Source organism: Salvelinus sp. IW2-2015, linkage group LG15 (genome assembly GCF_002910315.2).
Source record: "Salvelinus sp. IW2-2015 linkage group LG15, ASM291031v2, whole genome shotgun sequence".
In the NCBI taxonomy this organism is placed as follows: domain Eukaryota; kingdom Metazoa; phylum Chordata; class Actinopteri; order Salmoniformes; family Salmonidae; genus Salvelinus; species Salvelinus sp. IW2-2015.
Window position 1 is genome coordinate 29,862,770 of NC_036855.1, and position 16,505 is coordinate 29,879,274.

Sequence of the window (16,505 nt, forward strand, 5' to 3'; positions counted from 1 at the left end):
AGGGGGACTTTGGCCCTGTGAGTTCTCTGGGATGGGAACCCTTCATGGAATGGGTCAACTAAGGCAACATGTAGCCAATTGTTCTCCCATCTGTATATGGGTCCTTAAATGAATGGCTAAATAGTAAGAGTCTGCATGTTGTATTGTTTTGCTTTAATTAGTCTAAAAAAAAAAGTATGAAGCGGCTAACACCTAATTACAGAAAGAAAAGTCCAAAAGTATAGGCCGCCTTATATGTAACAACTTTATCTTGTATATCTCCTCAATGACTACAGTACTTCAAGCCCTTGTGCTTGTTGTCTGCAGTGCTAACGTGGAAACAAGATCTTAGCTAGACAGACCAGCCTTAGCTGTCCATTGATATGTTTCATCCTGTATATCCAGAACAAAGGCAATTCAAATTATTAGTCCCTCTTAATGTCTATTCCATAATAAATTCAAAATACATTTCTCATACTAAGAACACGAGCATGTAACAAGAAGTATGACTGGACTCACTGGAGTTGTGCAGAAAACTGCATTTTTTCCTTCTCTTAACAGGTAAATGTTTCACGTGCAAATGAAAACGTAAGCTTGCCATTCTTCAGACGAAGCATACTCAAAAACCCTAATCACCATCCAAATCATACACATCAACAATATCCAAATTACAACAGCATATAAATTGGTTTTCCACAACGTACCAGAATAGCAAAAGCAGAGACTGCAAACGAATCCCTTTGAATAGGCTATGCTTTAAGCATACAAGGAAACCTGCTGAAATGTTCAGTGTGTCCGAAAAGTATGGAGTGTATTAGAAATTAAATCGCAACTATAAAACAAGGGGGGGGGGGGAGGGCGGCTAGTGATTTTCAGCAGTCATTACTACACAGTAAACAGGCTGACAGAAATTGCTGTGGTTCATAGATACATGTCAAGTCATCTCAACCGGTCTGTCTGCAACCCCTGTGGTTCAATTTATAGAAGCGCTGCTGCGTAGAGATTGCATCAAGAGGTAGATGGTGCTCACTCTACTGTCAGTCTGTCTGTTAGTGCATTTGTCCTATTCTTACCCGAGCCACTAACAATGAACCATAAACACCTGGGGGGGGGGGGTCAAATAACAAACAGCTTGGAGAAACAGTGCTAAGATGACCACCTTTATAGTATAAATGTGTTGTATTGCCCTTTCACAATGATGCATAATTGGATGATAGATTGGTGGCGCGACTTTTTTATCTGACAGTGACTATGGCTACCATTGGTCAGTGCCATGTTAGGTTGGTTGCAGTGATAGTTCCTAGACGTCAACAGTACAGAGCGGCTGACTGCCAGGCTGGGCTGACTCCATTATGGTCATCTTGGGCTTCTTCCTGGTTTCCGCCTGAAGCACAACAAAGACAGCAGGGTGTATTTATTAGGGCACACCGTAGCAAAATGTTTTGCACCAGAAAAAAAAACATTTACACTGAACAAATATATATGCAACAACTTCAAAGGTTAACTGAATTACAGTTTATATACTGTAAGAAAATCAGTCAATTGAAATAAATTCATTAGGCCCTAATCTATGGATTTCACATGACTGGGAATACAGATATGGCCGTGGATCAGAAAGCCAATCAGTATCTGGTWTGACCACCATTTGCCTCATGCAGCGTGACACATCTCCTTCGCATAGAGTTGATCAGGCTGTTGATTGTGGCCTGTGGAATGTTGTCCCACTCCTCTTCAATGGCTGTGCGAAGTTGCTGGATATTGGCGGGAACTGGAACACGCTGTCGTACACYTCAATCCAGAGCATCCCAAACATGTTAAATGGGTGACATGTCTGGTGTGTATGCYGTCCATGGAAGAACTGGGACATTTTCAGCTTCCAGGAATTGTGTACAGACCCWTGCGACACGGGGCCGTGCATTATCATGCTGAAACACGAGGTGAAGGAAGAATGGCACGACAATGGGCCTCGATCTCTTCACAGTATCTCGGTGCATTCAAATTACCATTGATAAAATGCAATTGTATTCGTTGTCCGTAGCTTATGCCTGCACATACAATAACCCCAACGCCACCAAGGGACACTGTTCACAACGTTGACATAGGCAAACCAACTTTAAGAGTGGCCTTTTATTGTCCCCAGCACAAGGTGCAACTGTGTAATGAGCATGCAGTTTAATAAGCTTCTTGATATGCTAAACCTGCCAGGTGGATGGATAATCTCGGCAAAGTGGAAATGCTCACTAAKAGGGATGTAAACAAATTTGTGCACAAAATGAGAGAAAAGCTTTTTGTGCGTATGGAACATTTCAGGGATCTTATTTCAGCTCATGAAACCAACACTTTACATGTTGCGTTTATATATTTTGGTTCAGTGTATTTCGAATTGGACAAATTCAAGTAGTCCTTTTTGTCAATTCTCTACCACTTGGTGCCTAATGAATACACCGCAGAAATTGTCCTAACAGTTTGAACTGCTGCACCGAACTGAGGAATTTACCTCGATAAAACATAATTCAAGATCATAATCCAGGCCACACTTGCATACAAACATGATTTATGACAGCGCCTGAAATAAGGTACAATTGGAGCAACATTACGAAATATGAGTAACACGACAGTGCAGAGGTAACGCAAATGGAGCAAAGACCAGAAGAATTGCAGGAGTGTCAGAAAGCGGGAGAGATCTCCCTGTCTAGGTACGTCAATGTCCAACACCGGAGTCAGTGCAGCTTTGGAACCTGACAGGGTTATCAGACAGACGTAGAACACTCCAGTAAGAAAACTCCCTGATGACGCCAAATGCAGAGGTTACACCAGAGACCCAGAATCTAAATAGGAGCTCCTACACTCTACAGGTAACACTTACCCTCTCCTTAGCCAGTTTCTTCATCTCCTCTTGCAGTTTGTTCAGGATGTGAAGATTTGGCCTGTTCTTTTTGGCATACTGTTGAAGTTCAATCACACTCTTGTCTGAATTTTCCTGCGAAAAAATAATAAAAAAAAGCCATCAGTTTATGGAAATGAGAGACACACATCTGGTTGAAAGCGAAGCAGCATATGCCATCAAATCAGTTTTTCTTCAGATGAGCTAAAGTCTATATGACCCTAACTGACCTATGGGCCTCCAACAGCAGAGGAGCATCTGTGCTGAGGTACAGTATATGAGGTGTACAGGTAGTACCTACCTTCTTCACCATCTTACTGCTCTCTCTGCCGTACATGCGGAGCAGTGACCCCCAGTTCTTTACGTGGGGGTGCAGCATCTGTAGGATCTTCTGCGACGCCAGCTGCTTCCCCACACGCTTATTCTTGCCTGGAAAACAGGACATATACATACAGAGCAGCAGCCATTAGTAATGCTAACTAGATTTACACTGCATTAACACAGCTCGGCTWTGAGCAGGGAAATTCTTACCCATATATAGTGTAGATACCCAAAGGCGCAAACATGGTGTTCAGAGTAAAAGTAGTCTGAATTCTCTATATATGACTCTGACAAAAAGCAAAGCTTTTACATTAACACAGAGTGGCATGGAGCATGTTAGGTCTGGGACTTGCTGTGGTGACTGGAGGGTCAGTGTGGGGGTAACTTACACCATCCACGCACAGTGTGCTTGCCACACGTCATCACATATTCACTCTTCTGGTTCTTCCCTGGGATCACCTCAAACTTGATGCTGGTGTCACCCATTCCATGGTTTCTACAGGGCACAAGAGAGTTGAATTTCAAGGTTACCAGATTAATCAGAACTAGGAATTTTGATTATGCTTACARCTCATGTCTTGAGTCTTACCTCTTAAGGCACTCGTGTAGAATCTGATATGGCGAGAGTAAGCCTGCTTTATTGGTCAGTTCGTACACCCTAGAATCTTCAATACTGATATGATTAAAATACTGCAGGAAACAAGAACACATGAATGGACATTAGTATTCAGCCAAATGATCAACTAGCTAGTAAAGTACAATGTTATAAAAGAGACATGTTATCAGACCAAACACAAAAAGAAGATATTGATTTAATTAAGGGCCTTTCCAATGATTGGCAGGCTGATACCTCCAGTTCATCCCCTTCTACAAGCTTCTCCTCAGATGTCTGCTTGACAAAGTCAGGGATGAGGATCTCCAGTGTGGCTCGAGCTACAGGGGAGACATCAGTAAATAACCTGTTTCTGATTCTTTTTTATTTATAGTTCACAGACAGCCTTTGCAGCTGCTTAAGAGGATAGAAATTCAAAGAGTGATATGAGACGAAAGTACTGTACCAGCTTTATTCTTGGCAAGTTTTTTACTGCTTGCAGTTCCCGTGCCATATGTCACTCCGTCTATAATGACGGAGGCGCCAAAGGGTTCACTTGGGTTCTCTGGGGGAGATGGAAAAAGAGGATTKATTTGGTGCAAACGGCATAAAGGCCCTTTCTCAGGTTAGTGCTTTGGTGATGTGTTTTGTTCTAAGAAAAAAACTGTCACTTGGACAAGCTAGTTGAAAATCAACATCATGGACGGGGAGAAGAGACAAAAATAGGGACTTACCACATTCAAAAAAGTTGTAAACAGGTCGGACCTTTAGGACACGTTGCATATATTCATGTAGGATGCAAACTTCAGACTTCCCATTTGGATTAATGACAAACTCTGAGAAAAATAAAGAGGGAAAGAGTTGATGCGATTAGCGCAATACTCCACACTGAAATAGTTGACACCCTATTCCCGAAATAGTGTCCTACTTTTGGGAATAGGGTGCCAATTCAGATGTAGCCTATGGTTCTTCTTCTGCACCCAGTACCTTTCTTGGTGGGGGTATCTGATACAGACAGAGTGATGAGCTTCTGGTTGGCAGGCAGAATGGGTCTCTCAGACTCAGCCTGCTTCCTCTTCATGTCCCTGTTGAACTGCCTGCGCTCTGCCCAGGTACGGAACTTCTTCACGGTCACTTGTTCAAAGTCAAAGCACTTCTCCAGGTAGCTGCGGAACTCCTCAATTTCTGGTRGGGGTTTCAATAAGGGAGAGGTATCGGTTATATTGTTGCTTTAGAAACCAAACTTGACGTGTATAGCTGTTCTTTAGAAATACCAACCAACACACTATTATCCCCTACGTTCACAAGATATTAAACATACTATCCATCAGCCATGGCATTCAAAACTACTACCTGCTGGCAAGACAATTGCTCGTCATGGAGTGTGTTGACCCTTACCTATGGATTCATCTTTACACACCTCCACCGTGGCCCTGACCTGTCCCAGAGCCCCATGGGCCATCTCATAAGAGRGGGGCATCTTGCCGTGTGGGACAGGACACCTTTCTATGGTTCCTTCTGTGACCAGGCCTGTCTCCAACTCCACCTCTCCACCATCCCCCAGGCTCAGACCAAGGGCCACAGTGGTAGGGTCCTCCTGGGCTGTGGAGTCAGGCTCGTCTGGTCTCTCCAGGGAGTCTGCCTCTTCCCCAGGCTTCACAGGAGACACCACAGCGTTGGGCGTCACCTCTCCGTTCTGTTGCCTTTCCTCGTGATCCTTCATCTTCCTATAGTGCAAGCAGGGGATGCTACTGGTGGGAGGGTCGTGTTTCTGTACGCAGTGGCACAAGGGGTTTGGTTAGAAGTAGGTTGTTACCGTTGTTTGAGAATAGAGAAATAATGGACATTCATCCTTATTCCTTTAGTTTGATCATTCCTACCAAAAATGTAAATATTACACCAGTATTCAGTGTATAACAATGGGGTTCCTGACATGTTACTAACCCTCTAAAAGACTCAAATGTACAGCAGTTTCCATCGGTCTTATCACTTCCACGTCTTACCCTGATGCTCCCGGTCCCCAGGAAGTAAGGTCTGGACCAGGTCACTACTCTGGTCTCTCTGTGCAGGTAGACTGGAATGCCAGAGTTATGGAATGTCATGATCCATCCGTCAGGTAGTGGCTCAGTGGGTGGACGCCCACGACCTGGGAAACACACACTCATCACTACACATCAGCGTCAAACACACACACACACACACCTGCGCCACACACAATACGACAACGTCTGCAGACAGACACGACTACACATCYCACACAATCAGTGTCCTCTCACAAACGTGATGTTATGCATTCATATGATATGAATGCATAACATCAATATGTGTCAGGCTCAGATACACCGTTACCAAAGGCAGATCAGCGCCAGGCATCCACCACTCACTCTTCAGGACTGTTTTAATTTTGGTCATCATGGGCTGAACGCCTCCCTCCCCGTCCGACGCGTGGTCACTGTCCCCTGCATACTCAGCAGCCCCCTCTGCCAGGCGCATCTTTTTGGGCACGGGCATGCCCTCCTCCAGCAGAGCATCTACATCATTGTCGAAGTCCTCCTGGAAAAGACTGTGGTTGAGCGAGTGGGGGAGAATCGAGGGGTGGCGGCAGCCCGAACCTGCCATGTTCTCCATTCAGTTAGGGCTACGCCATCTTGTCAGCACTTTCACAAGAGGYAATTTCAAGTCATGTTTGCAACCAATATCTGGCATGCATAACAAACAAAAGCTTTGGAAACAAACAAAGTGGATGAGAGGAGATTCAAATCAGGTTGAACTTTTGAAGACACCAAGCATACCAACTACACTACCGGTCAAAAGTTAAGAGCACATTCTCATTCAAGGGTTTTTATTTGTACTATTTTCTACATTGTAGAATAGTGAAAGACATCAAAACTATTAAATAACAGATGGAATCATGTAGTAACCAAAAAAAAAAGTTGAACAAACAAAATATATTTTAGATTCCTCAAAGTAGCCACCCTTTGCCTTGATGACTGCCAAGAGTGTGCAAAGCTTTCTCTCAACGAGCTTCATGAGGAATGCTTATCCAACAGTCTTGAAGGTGTTCCCGCATATGCTGAGCACTTGTTTGCTGCTTTTCCTTCACTGTGCGGACCAACTCATCCCAAAACATCTCAATTGGGGTTGAGGTCAGATGATTGTGGAGGCCAGGTCATCTGGTAAACTTCCTGGTAAACTAGCCCTTACACAGCCTGGAGGTGTGTTGGGTCATTGTCCTGTTGAAAAACAAATGATAGTCCCACTAAGCGCAAACCAGATGGGATGCTGGTCGTGTTGAATTCTAAATAAATCAGTGTCATCAGCAAAGCACCCCCACACCGTAACACCACCCCCTACATGCTTTACGGTGGGAAACACACATGCGGAGATCATCCGTTCACCRACACCACGTCTCACAAAGGCAGTTGGAGCCAAAAATCTAAAATCTCAACTCATCAGACCAAAAGGACAGATTTCCACCGGTCTAATGCTCATGTTTCTTGGCCCAAGCAAGTTACTTCTTATTGGTGTGCTTTAGTAGTGGTTTCTTTGCAGCAATTCGACCATGAGCGCCTGATTCACAGTCTCCTCTGAACAGTTGATGTTGAATGTCTGTTACTTGAACTCTGAAGCATTTATTTGGGCTGCAAATGTTCCCGATTGACTGACCTTCGTGTCTTAAAGTAATGTTGGACTGTTGTTTATCGTTGCTTTTTTGAGCTGTTCTTGCTCCAATATAGACTTGGTATTTTACCAAATAGAGCTATCTTCTGTATACCACCCCTACCTTGTCACAACACACTTGGTTGCCTCAAACACATTAAGGAAAGAAATTCCACAAATGAACTTTTAACAAGGCACACCTGTTWATTGAAATGCATTCCAGGTGACGACCTCATGAAGCTGGTTGAGAGAATGCAAATAGTAGGCAAAGCTGTCATCAAGGCAATGGGTGGCTATTTGAAGAATCTCAAATATTTTGATTTGTTATATACTTTTCTGGTTACTACATGATTCCATATGTGTTATTTAATAGTTTTGATGTCTTTACTATTATTCTACAATGTAGTAAAAAGCAAAAATAAAMAAAAACCCTTGAATGAGTAAGTGTTCTAAAACTTGACCGGTAGTYTATGTCAACCTCAATCTCAAGTAGAAAAGATAATGAATTTCTGCTGCTTCCATCAAGAATCAAAACTACGATGAACAAGCTGACATTTTATTCCGATATCACCAGAAAAATGACTATACACTATTACCCTTTTCACATTACAGAGCCAAACCATACTGGGGTAACATCGTCACTAGAGCCTGAATGATATTATTGCGGTCCACCGATATCTGTTGATATTGGCTTTTTATCACTATTATCGGACAATAATTCCACCGATAAATAYGATAACAAAAATTATAACTTATGATTATCTGAACACTGGCAGCCATTCTCATGATGCGTCATTCATTTCACAAAGTAAGAAATCAACATTTGAAGCATATTTCTTGGACAATTGCTGGTTTGGATGGCAATTTATAAAAATGCAGTGTGAAAAATAACTATTTTTCATTTCCCCAGTGTAAAAAAAGTATGTTTTAATTACGGCAGATATTTCAGTATCGGTAAGTTCTCCACACAAAAATCATTATCTGTATCGTTGTTACGCATCTTCCATAGTTGCTGGAACTGTGCTGGAAAGGATGATGTGAAAAGAATATCCAAGCCATTATGGTTTCGGGTCAGCCCTACAGTGTGAACAAGGCACAAAAGATCAGTGAGTGGACAATGACAAGGCTCTGCAGAGGCAAAGACAGGGCCCCTTGGTTACGTACCTCATATGAGTAATTCAGGTTCTCCTCGTCAGCATTCTCCGGTTGAACCATTTCCTCAGACCTGAAACCCCCCTGCTCCACATTCTCCGTATCCAGGAAGTCCTGACTGAAGTCCTCCAGCTCGTCCAAGACCGCAAATTCCACTTTGTTCTCCAGGTCTGCCTCTTCCCCTCTCCTCCCTGCACTGCCACAGACCATCCCGTTCCCCAGTCCTGAGCTACCCTCAACAGCCCCTAGCTCTGTATCGGCATCATGCAACTCACCATTAAGGCCCTCTGAGCTGGTCTCCCCTACACCACCACCCTCCTGACCGATCCCTGTGTACAGCACCTTCCTATCTTTGCACCTGCTGCTATCTACAACGCTGACACTGATCTTAATGTCTTGTAGTAACTTAAGCTCTGGTAGGAACTTYGTGACAGGGGGCGCATGGCGGGCTGTTCTAGGGCACAGTGCGCTGGGTTCAGCCTCATCTGACAGGTTATTACTGAAGGTTATGGAGCCCTTGGCGAGGAGCCCCAGGTCCTGGTCCCCTGCTGGGGTGTGTGTCTGTCCATCACCACCAGAGCTAACGTCCATTTCCTCTGCGTCACTGGACGTTTGCAGGGGAGGTGGTGGAGGCTGCGCTTTACCATTAAGGCCCTCCGAGTTTAAATCATCAGGTGGCTCCAACGGCAAGGGGGGTAATATGTCATCTATCTCCATGTTGACTGTCTTATGAATRACTAAATACAATAAATTCTCTATGGGTCACCCTGGCTGTTTTTGCAACCTGTTCTAATAAGTATTTAGCTCAAATGCATGCAGAAGCACATTGCACAAGATTTCGAACAAAACAACTTCCCTGTGTTGATCATGTACCAGTGTTGAATATGCTAAGCTGACTACATTGTTCTTTTCATTAATGTAGACAGCTTTTTAGAATCACTGTCTCAATTATTGGAAATCACAATGCATTCAGCTTATATTACTCGGGTTCTAGGCACTGCGACTCCTCCACTGTCAAATCCTCCGTCAGAGCTAGAAAAACAGAGACATGTCAGTCAATAATTGATGCCAAGAMAGCAACATTGCGGTGCAAAAACATGTAGCCACGGTAGCTATGCACATTATGCAGCATTTTTATGATGGCTTACTAATGCCAGCACCACAGGCCAAGCAGTGCAAGAAAAAGCCTTACTTGGTTGCAGAATGCTAACGTTAACTGGATTCACCCTACAAAGTCATCTAATGCTAAAACTTTTGCTAATAGTTAGCAATATGGGGCACCGTCGAAACTGAACGATTTCAAAAAACGAGCAATTTGTACTGTCCTTCTACGCACTAGCCTAGCTAACTTTAGCTACCTGGRTAGCTTAGCTCAAACTTGAAGCTAAGCGGTTAAGCTACACAATTAGGTGTCAAAATGACTGGGCTAAATATTAAAAACAGAAACAATGAGCACATTTGATCACTCACCTATATTTCATTTACAAAATGTTCTTCCCTTAYCTAGCAAACATAAATTATTTTATTCTTTTAACGAGGCCAGACAGATCCCTTCCCCGTTRCGCCATCTTGCAGACAGCTGCAGAATTCTTCTGAAACACCACCCCCAATACCGGCATTTTGAAGATTGAGCGGTGAAGAGTCCAATCACCATTTAGTTCTACGTGGGCACACTAATCAACAACCGACAAAGGCAGGCCTTTGCCTCACTGCGGGAATAAATCGACCAATCAAACATTAGAATATATCACAGTTGACCAATGAGAACGGTAGGCACAATTGGGTTGCGAATTGCAGTGGCCACATACTGACGCTGGGTGGCAATCATCTTCACCCAATGTCTTCACCAGTAACATTGTATGCAAAGTAGCGATCAGTGAAACGAGATAAATCATAATACATGAAACATTGTATGCAATTTTATCTGCATAATCTACTAAAATTAGAACCCTGCTGTTTCTAATCTGCATAGAGCCTCTGAACAACACTCAGACATACCCATCGTGTTTACTGAAGATTCAAAAGTTTCTGCAAATTATATAAATCAATATTTAAACATAGGAACTGTGACAACCGTTGCACTGGCCACAGTTTATTCAGCGACAAACCATACACGACATTGCGTTAATAAACTTGCGATTGTCTAATAAAATTGCCTTATCAGATCTATTCCTGAAAGAATACATGACATTTGCAATAGACCCTTTTCCAGTATACGACACTGACGTAACGCATAAATTAGATGCGCGCTACTCTTGACGGCCATCTGCGCAAATTCAACATAGCCTAGATTTATCGTTTTCTTAGTTCTAAACAAAATAACTTTMGGGGTTCTCATACGCTTACAATGATGCTTTGATTCTTGCTTTAACAATCGCTAAAATTATATTTGGTTGTGATCTTTGCAAATAAGTATTTTGGATGCAGCAATTGTTAGCTAGAATGCTAACGCTCATTGACATAGGCTGTAGGGAAAAGCTAGCCAAAGAGCCATTTTACTGGTTGAAGTACAATGCAGTTGATTTGCGATGATGACACCAACATTATATCAAGCAGAACATTCATAAAAGCCTTAAAATCCCATRATAATCCAAAAGTTGTGTGAAATGCACTCATAAGCAACATGCAGCTAGTCGTTTTTTGCTGGAGTTCTATAACAACTCCCGTGTTCTGCAAACACAGAAAATGGTTCTATAAATACKGATTAAAAAGTACCATATTCACAATTTATATCAAGACACCGGTGATGTGGTTAACAGGTTTCTGTACTTCTATGGATACCGGATGTCAGTAACATAAAACCTAGAAAACCACTGAAGGATCCTCATTGGGAGGCGGTACATCATCAACACAATTTGTAACAGTCACTCCATCGTAACTCTCACAAATGTGAATAAGTGGGTAAGAACCAGAGACCGAACACTGCAGATGTGAGTGACAAAAATAATCATTTTAGTTTGTTTTCCTTGCTGTGAAATGTCTCTCCTATGCAGTATGTGGAACAAGGCAGGAAAATAAAGWAAAACACATTGTTTACCACTTAGAAAAACATTTGAAGTGCTTTCCTCTGTTTTATTTAACAAGCAAACCTCGGTCGCAAAGTCAAAATCTGTGAAAATGATAACTATTATTCTACAAGGCAGGCTGTTGCAATATGCCTTCATAATTCTGTCACAGGAAGGTTAAACACCAGACTTGAGTTTAGGAAACCAAACCGGTCATTCTTATTACAGAATTTTAGWAGGATATTGATGGCTGCTGCTGCTTCTAAGAGTGTTAGCATTTTACACTTCAACTGAAGATACAAACAAACTTGGCTAGTAGAAGGCAGACTGAGCKACAAAGCCAGTGTTGAGAAAATAGATGCAATGTTAAATGTAAATAATTTACTTTGCTTATTAAATTACATGTGTTCTTTGGCAATACACTTAAGCACACACCTCAAAATAATATTTTAATCCAATTAACAAAATAAGAATAGCACCCATTATGTATGATTTGAATAATTCACACTGTCCTATGTCTAAATCAAGCTAAAACGTATTTCCCAAAGACAATTACATGAAAAGTGCAACAATCTCTCTGAAAAAAAGTGCCATAATTTGACTGTCTCCCACCTCCACCATTTTAAATGGCAAATCAATCTTCATGTTCATTTCACTATTGTGAAGCCAGAGCTTGCTGTGGAAGAAGGAGGAATAGGGAGGAGGTTGGATGCAGAAAGGCACAGAGTGTGATTCCCATATAGCCCCATTTAGCTGTCTTCAGTTCTGGATTTTGAACTGGAAAGCGCTTGTGCTCCATTGGCTGACGTCACAGTTGAGCATGGTGCGCTCTGTGAAGGTCACGTTCCCTGATGCGTCTATTAGGATAATGGTATTGGTCCTGAAACAAYAAGACAAAACATCAGAAATAATAGAGGGGTGAAACAAGAGTGGCTTGTGCATTTCAAATATGGGTAAATCTATTGTCATATTCATTGTGATTCTGGAGTTCCCCAATCACACGACTGGAGGCCAGAGGGCAGGCTGGTTATAGATGAGATTATATGCACAAGGGGCTGTATGATGTATGGGGCGTATTCATTATGCACCAAACAGAGCAAAATGGACTGAAACAAAAAGGTACTACCTGGATTTGTCCAATAAGAAACTCGTTTTCGTTCACAAAACGTTTCCRGTTTGCTACGGTGTGCACCAATGAATATGACAATAGATTTGTCAAATAAGAAACAATAGTTTTTGTTTTCCCGTGTACCCTATGAATATGACCCTGCTCTCACACCTCCCCAGCACAGCCTTCCCCTCTGAGGACAGGCCCCGCATGACAAATGGGAGAGCTAATTGGTGAGACCATGACCACAGAATTAAATAACAACACTATGTGGGACATTGGCAAGGTTTATCACATAGGCCACTCTATTATATTGTATCTCTGACTCTGGCCAAGCTAATTGGTGTCAGGGACAGGGAGGACTCTGACCTTGTGCCGTAATGCGGGGAGCGAACACACACAGAGGACAGGGCCCGGAGCATGGGGCTGCTGTACCCTTCACCCTGGCTCTCCTGGGCAGGGTCAGGGGTGTTCCTGAAGAATAGAGAAAGAATCCGTTCTCACTCAAACCTTCTCTTTACTMTTAAGAGTTTTGTAACAGAAAGAGTCAGGGATGTACAGTGCATTCGGAAAGTATTCAGATCCCTTGACTTATTCCACATTTTGTTAAGTTACAGRCTTATTCTAAAATGGATTACATATACACATACGTATCTACAGTTGAAGTCGGAAGTTTACATACACCTTAGCCAAATACATTTAAACTCAGTTTTTCACAATTCCTGACATTTAATCCTCGTAAAAATTCAGTGTCTTAGGTCAGTTAGGATCACCACTTTYTTTTAAGAACGTGAAATGTCAGAATAATAGTAGATAGAATGATTTCAGCTTTTATTTCTTTCATCACATTCCCAGTGGGTCAGAAGTTTACATACACTCAAATAGTAATGCTGCTGACATTTTTTGGTACCCCTCCCCAGATCTGTGCCTCGACACAATCCTGTCTCAGAGCTCTACAGACAATTCCTTTGACCACATGACTTGGTTTTTGCTATGACATGCACTGTTAACTGTGGGACKTTATATAGACATGTGTTTGCCTTTCCAAATCATGTCCAATCAATTTAAATTTACCACAGGTGGACTCCAATCAAATTGTAGAAACATCTCAAGGACAATCAATGGAAATATCATAGCAAAGGGTCTGAATACTTATGTAAATAAGGTATGTTTTTCATTTTTTATAAATATGCTAACACTAAAAAKCAGTTTTCCCTTTATTATTATTATGGGGTATTGTGTGTAGATTGATGAGAAWWWWWWWTMTAATAAGGCTGTAACGCAACAAAATGTGGAAAAATGGAAGGGGTCTGAATACTTTCCAAATGTACTGTATCGATAGAAAATACAGTTCTCAACTTCTTACTCAAACCTCCTTTTGGATTGGAACCAACTGTAAAAGTATAACTCTTTTTCACAACTTTAATGTTATCAGGTGAATGGGGGGGGAACTGTACACTGAATAGAAAGTTATTACTGAACTGAAAGTAACAAAAAAAGAACATGATGTACATTGTGAAGCTGGCAAAGCTGTTAGAAAGGTATGCGCTGTCTGGAGAGCAAAAGTTCACTGACTAAAAGCTTTGCAATTAAGTTGAGATAAAAGAGGATTCCAGCAAAAGCAGTGTACTTATTTTTTTCAATTTCACATTCATGTAATGTGTGCAGGACTATACTTTCTCAAAGTCATATTGGGTGTTCACATTTGTACCTCACGTAGCCATGTTGAATGTCCACGTGTGGTACTCGCAAACCCATAATGAGTGAGCATATTTAGACATTTAGATGTCCTTGTTTGTTACTCTCAAATATGTTACGAGCAATAGTGATGTCTATGGTCTTATTTTGTCAAGGCAACTTAGAAACAAGATATGCTTCATAAAATGACATAAAACGTCCAGGTTTTAAACAATTACAGGTTTTAAACAATTAAGTTCATGATTTAGTAGCTTCAATATGCTGACCGCCTCCGCTAAGATTCAAGGTGGGTGATGTGCGGTGTGCAACAWGCACTGTGCTTTACTCTCCGGTCTTGTGACCATTTGAGCTGAACGAACCGTGCCTCAAATATGACAGAATCAAGCCTTAAAATGTTAATTATCCTTCATTATATATGTCAAACATGATGGGCGTTTAGCCTATATTTATGTAATTAAAAGTTATTAAAGTTGGGCTACATTTTCTGGGGCCTCCCTCATGTCAGCACACACATTGACATGTAGGCTTTTTTAATTATGTGGATAAATTCCAATGTCGGCTTCTGATCCAATTCTGATTGGAATAATTGTTTGATATTTTGATTGTGTGATTTCTTTAACTTGTCCATTTAGACAACTCAAATCTATATTCTTCTTGTCTGTCATTTTTAAAAACTTGTCCCAGACAAGAGGACAAGRGTTAATGTCGAGCGATGTGCAGGTATATGTTTTAATATACAGTACCAGTCAAAAGTTAGACACACCTAAGGGTTTCTCTTTATTTTTTACTATTTTCTACATTGTAGAATAATAGTTAAGGCATCAAAACTATGAAATAACACATATGGAATCATGTCGCAACCAAAAAATTGTTAAAAATATGTTTTATATTTTAGATTCTTCAAAGTAGCCACCCTTTACCTTGACATCTTTGCACACTCTTGGCATTCTCTCAACCAGCTTCACCTGGAATGKTTTTCCAACAGTCTTGAAGGAATTCCCACATATGCTGAGCACTTGTTGAAAAACAACTGATAGTCCCACTAAGCGCAAACCAGATGGGATGGCGTATCGCTGCAGAATGCTGTGGTAGCCATGCTGGTTAAGTGTGCCTTTAATTCTAAAATCACAGACAGCGTCACCAGCAAAGCACCGCCACACCACCTCCTCCATGCTTCACGGTGGAAACCACACATGTGGAGATCATCCGTTCAACTACTCTGCATCTCACAAAGACACGGCGGTTGGAACCAAAACTCTCAAATTTTGACAGATTTCCACTGGTCTAATGTCCATTGCTCGTGTTTCTTGGCCCAAGCAAGTCTCTTCTTATTATTGGTGTCCTTTTTAGTAGTGGTTTCTTTGCAGCAATTCAACCACGAAGGCCTGATTCACGCAGTCTCCTCTGAACAGTTGATGTGTCTCTTACTTGAACTCTGTGAAGCTTTTATTTGGGCTGAKATTTCTGAGGCTGGTAACTAATGAACTTATCCTCTGCAGCAGAGGTAACTCTGGGTCTTCCTTTCCTGTGGCGGTCCGGTTTTTGCGACTGAAGAAACTTTCAAAGTTCTTGAAATGTTCTGTATTGACTGACCTTCATGTCTTAAAGTAATGGACTGTCGTTTCTCTTTGCTATTTGAGCTGTTCTTGCCATAATATGGACTTGGTATTTTACCAAATAGGGCTATCTCCTGTATACCACCACCTACCTTGTCACAACACGACTGATTGGCTCAAACGCATTAAGGAAAGACATTACACAAATTAACTTTTAACAAAGCACACCTGTTCATTGAAATGCATTCCAGGAGACTACTTCATGAAGATGGTTGAGAGAATGCCAAGAGTGTGCAAAGCTGTCAAGGCAAAGGGTGGCAACTAAGAACCTAAAAAATTAAACACTTTTTGGGGGTTACTACATGATTCCATATGTGTAATTTCATAGTTGACGTCTTCATTATTATTCTACAATGTAGAAAATAGTAAAAAAATAAATAAAAATATGGAATGAGTAGGTGTTCTAACTGTTGACTGGTACTGTATATTACGCTGTGTCACATTGATTGCATTAAAATGTAAACTACAGAGTGTGGGGTCCGCACTGGCA

General features: G+C 41.7%; 2 protein-coding genes across 5 annotated transcripts in view; both read right to left on the reverse strand.

Annotated features, from left to right (window-relative positions):
- Positions 1–1,028: 1,028 nt before the first annotated feature.
- LOC111973882 (microprocessor complex subunit DGCR8) lies at positions 1,029–10,168 on the reverse strand. Of its 2 annotated transcripts, none has more exons than XM_024001327.2 (14): positions 10,059–10,168; positions 8,601–9,620; positions 6,161–6,329; positions 5,780–5,922; positions 5,175–5,547; positions 4,764–4,961; positions 4,511–4,612; positions 4,243–4,341; positions 4,035–4,117; positions 3,774–3,874; positions 3,574–3,680; positions 3,165–3,292; positions 2,846–2,959; positions 1,029–1,363 (listed from the first exon to the last, which is right to left on the reverse strand). In XM_024001327.2, exons 2-14 carry the CDS (start codon positions 9,303–9,305, stop codon positions 1,280–1,282), a joined length of 2,406 nt encoding a protein of 801 aa, XP_023857095.1. In that variant the 5' UTR covers positions 9,306–9,620; positions 10,059–10,168; the 3' UTR covers positions 1,029–1,279. The 2 variants fall into 2 exon arrangements, with proteins under 2 accessions (XP_023857095.1, XP_023857094.1); XM_024001326.2 differs by having other exon boundaries at positions 4,014–4,117.
- A 2,075-nt stretch (positions 10,169–12,243) lies between these two features.
- The window catches only part of LOC111974641 (transport and Golgi organization 2 homolog), a 49,350-nt gene continuing 45,088 nt past the window's right edge, over positions 12,244–16,505 (reverse strand). For all 3 annotated transcript variants that reach the window (XM_024002527.2, XM_024002525.2, XM_024002526.2), the window contains exons 8-9: positions 13,071–13,175; positions 12,244–12,473 (exon numbers count right to left, since the gene is read on the reverse strand). In XM_024002527.2, coding sequence (XP_023858295.1) covers positions 12,353–12,473; positions 13,071–13,175 — 226 coding nt within the window. In that variant the 3' untranslated portion in view covers positions 12,244–12,352. The remainder of the gene's footprint in view (positions 12,474–13,070; positions 13,176–16,505) is intronic.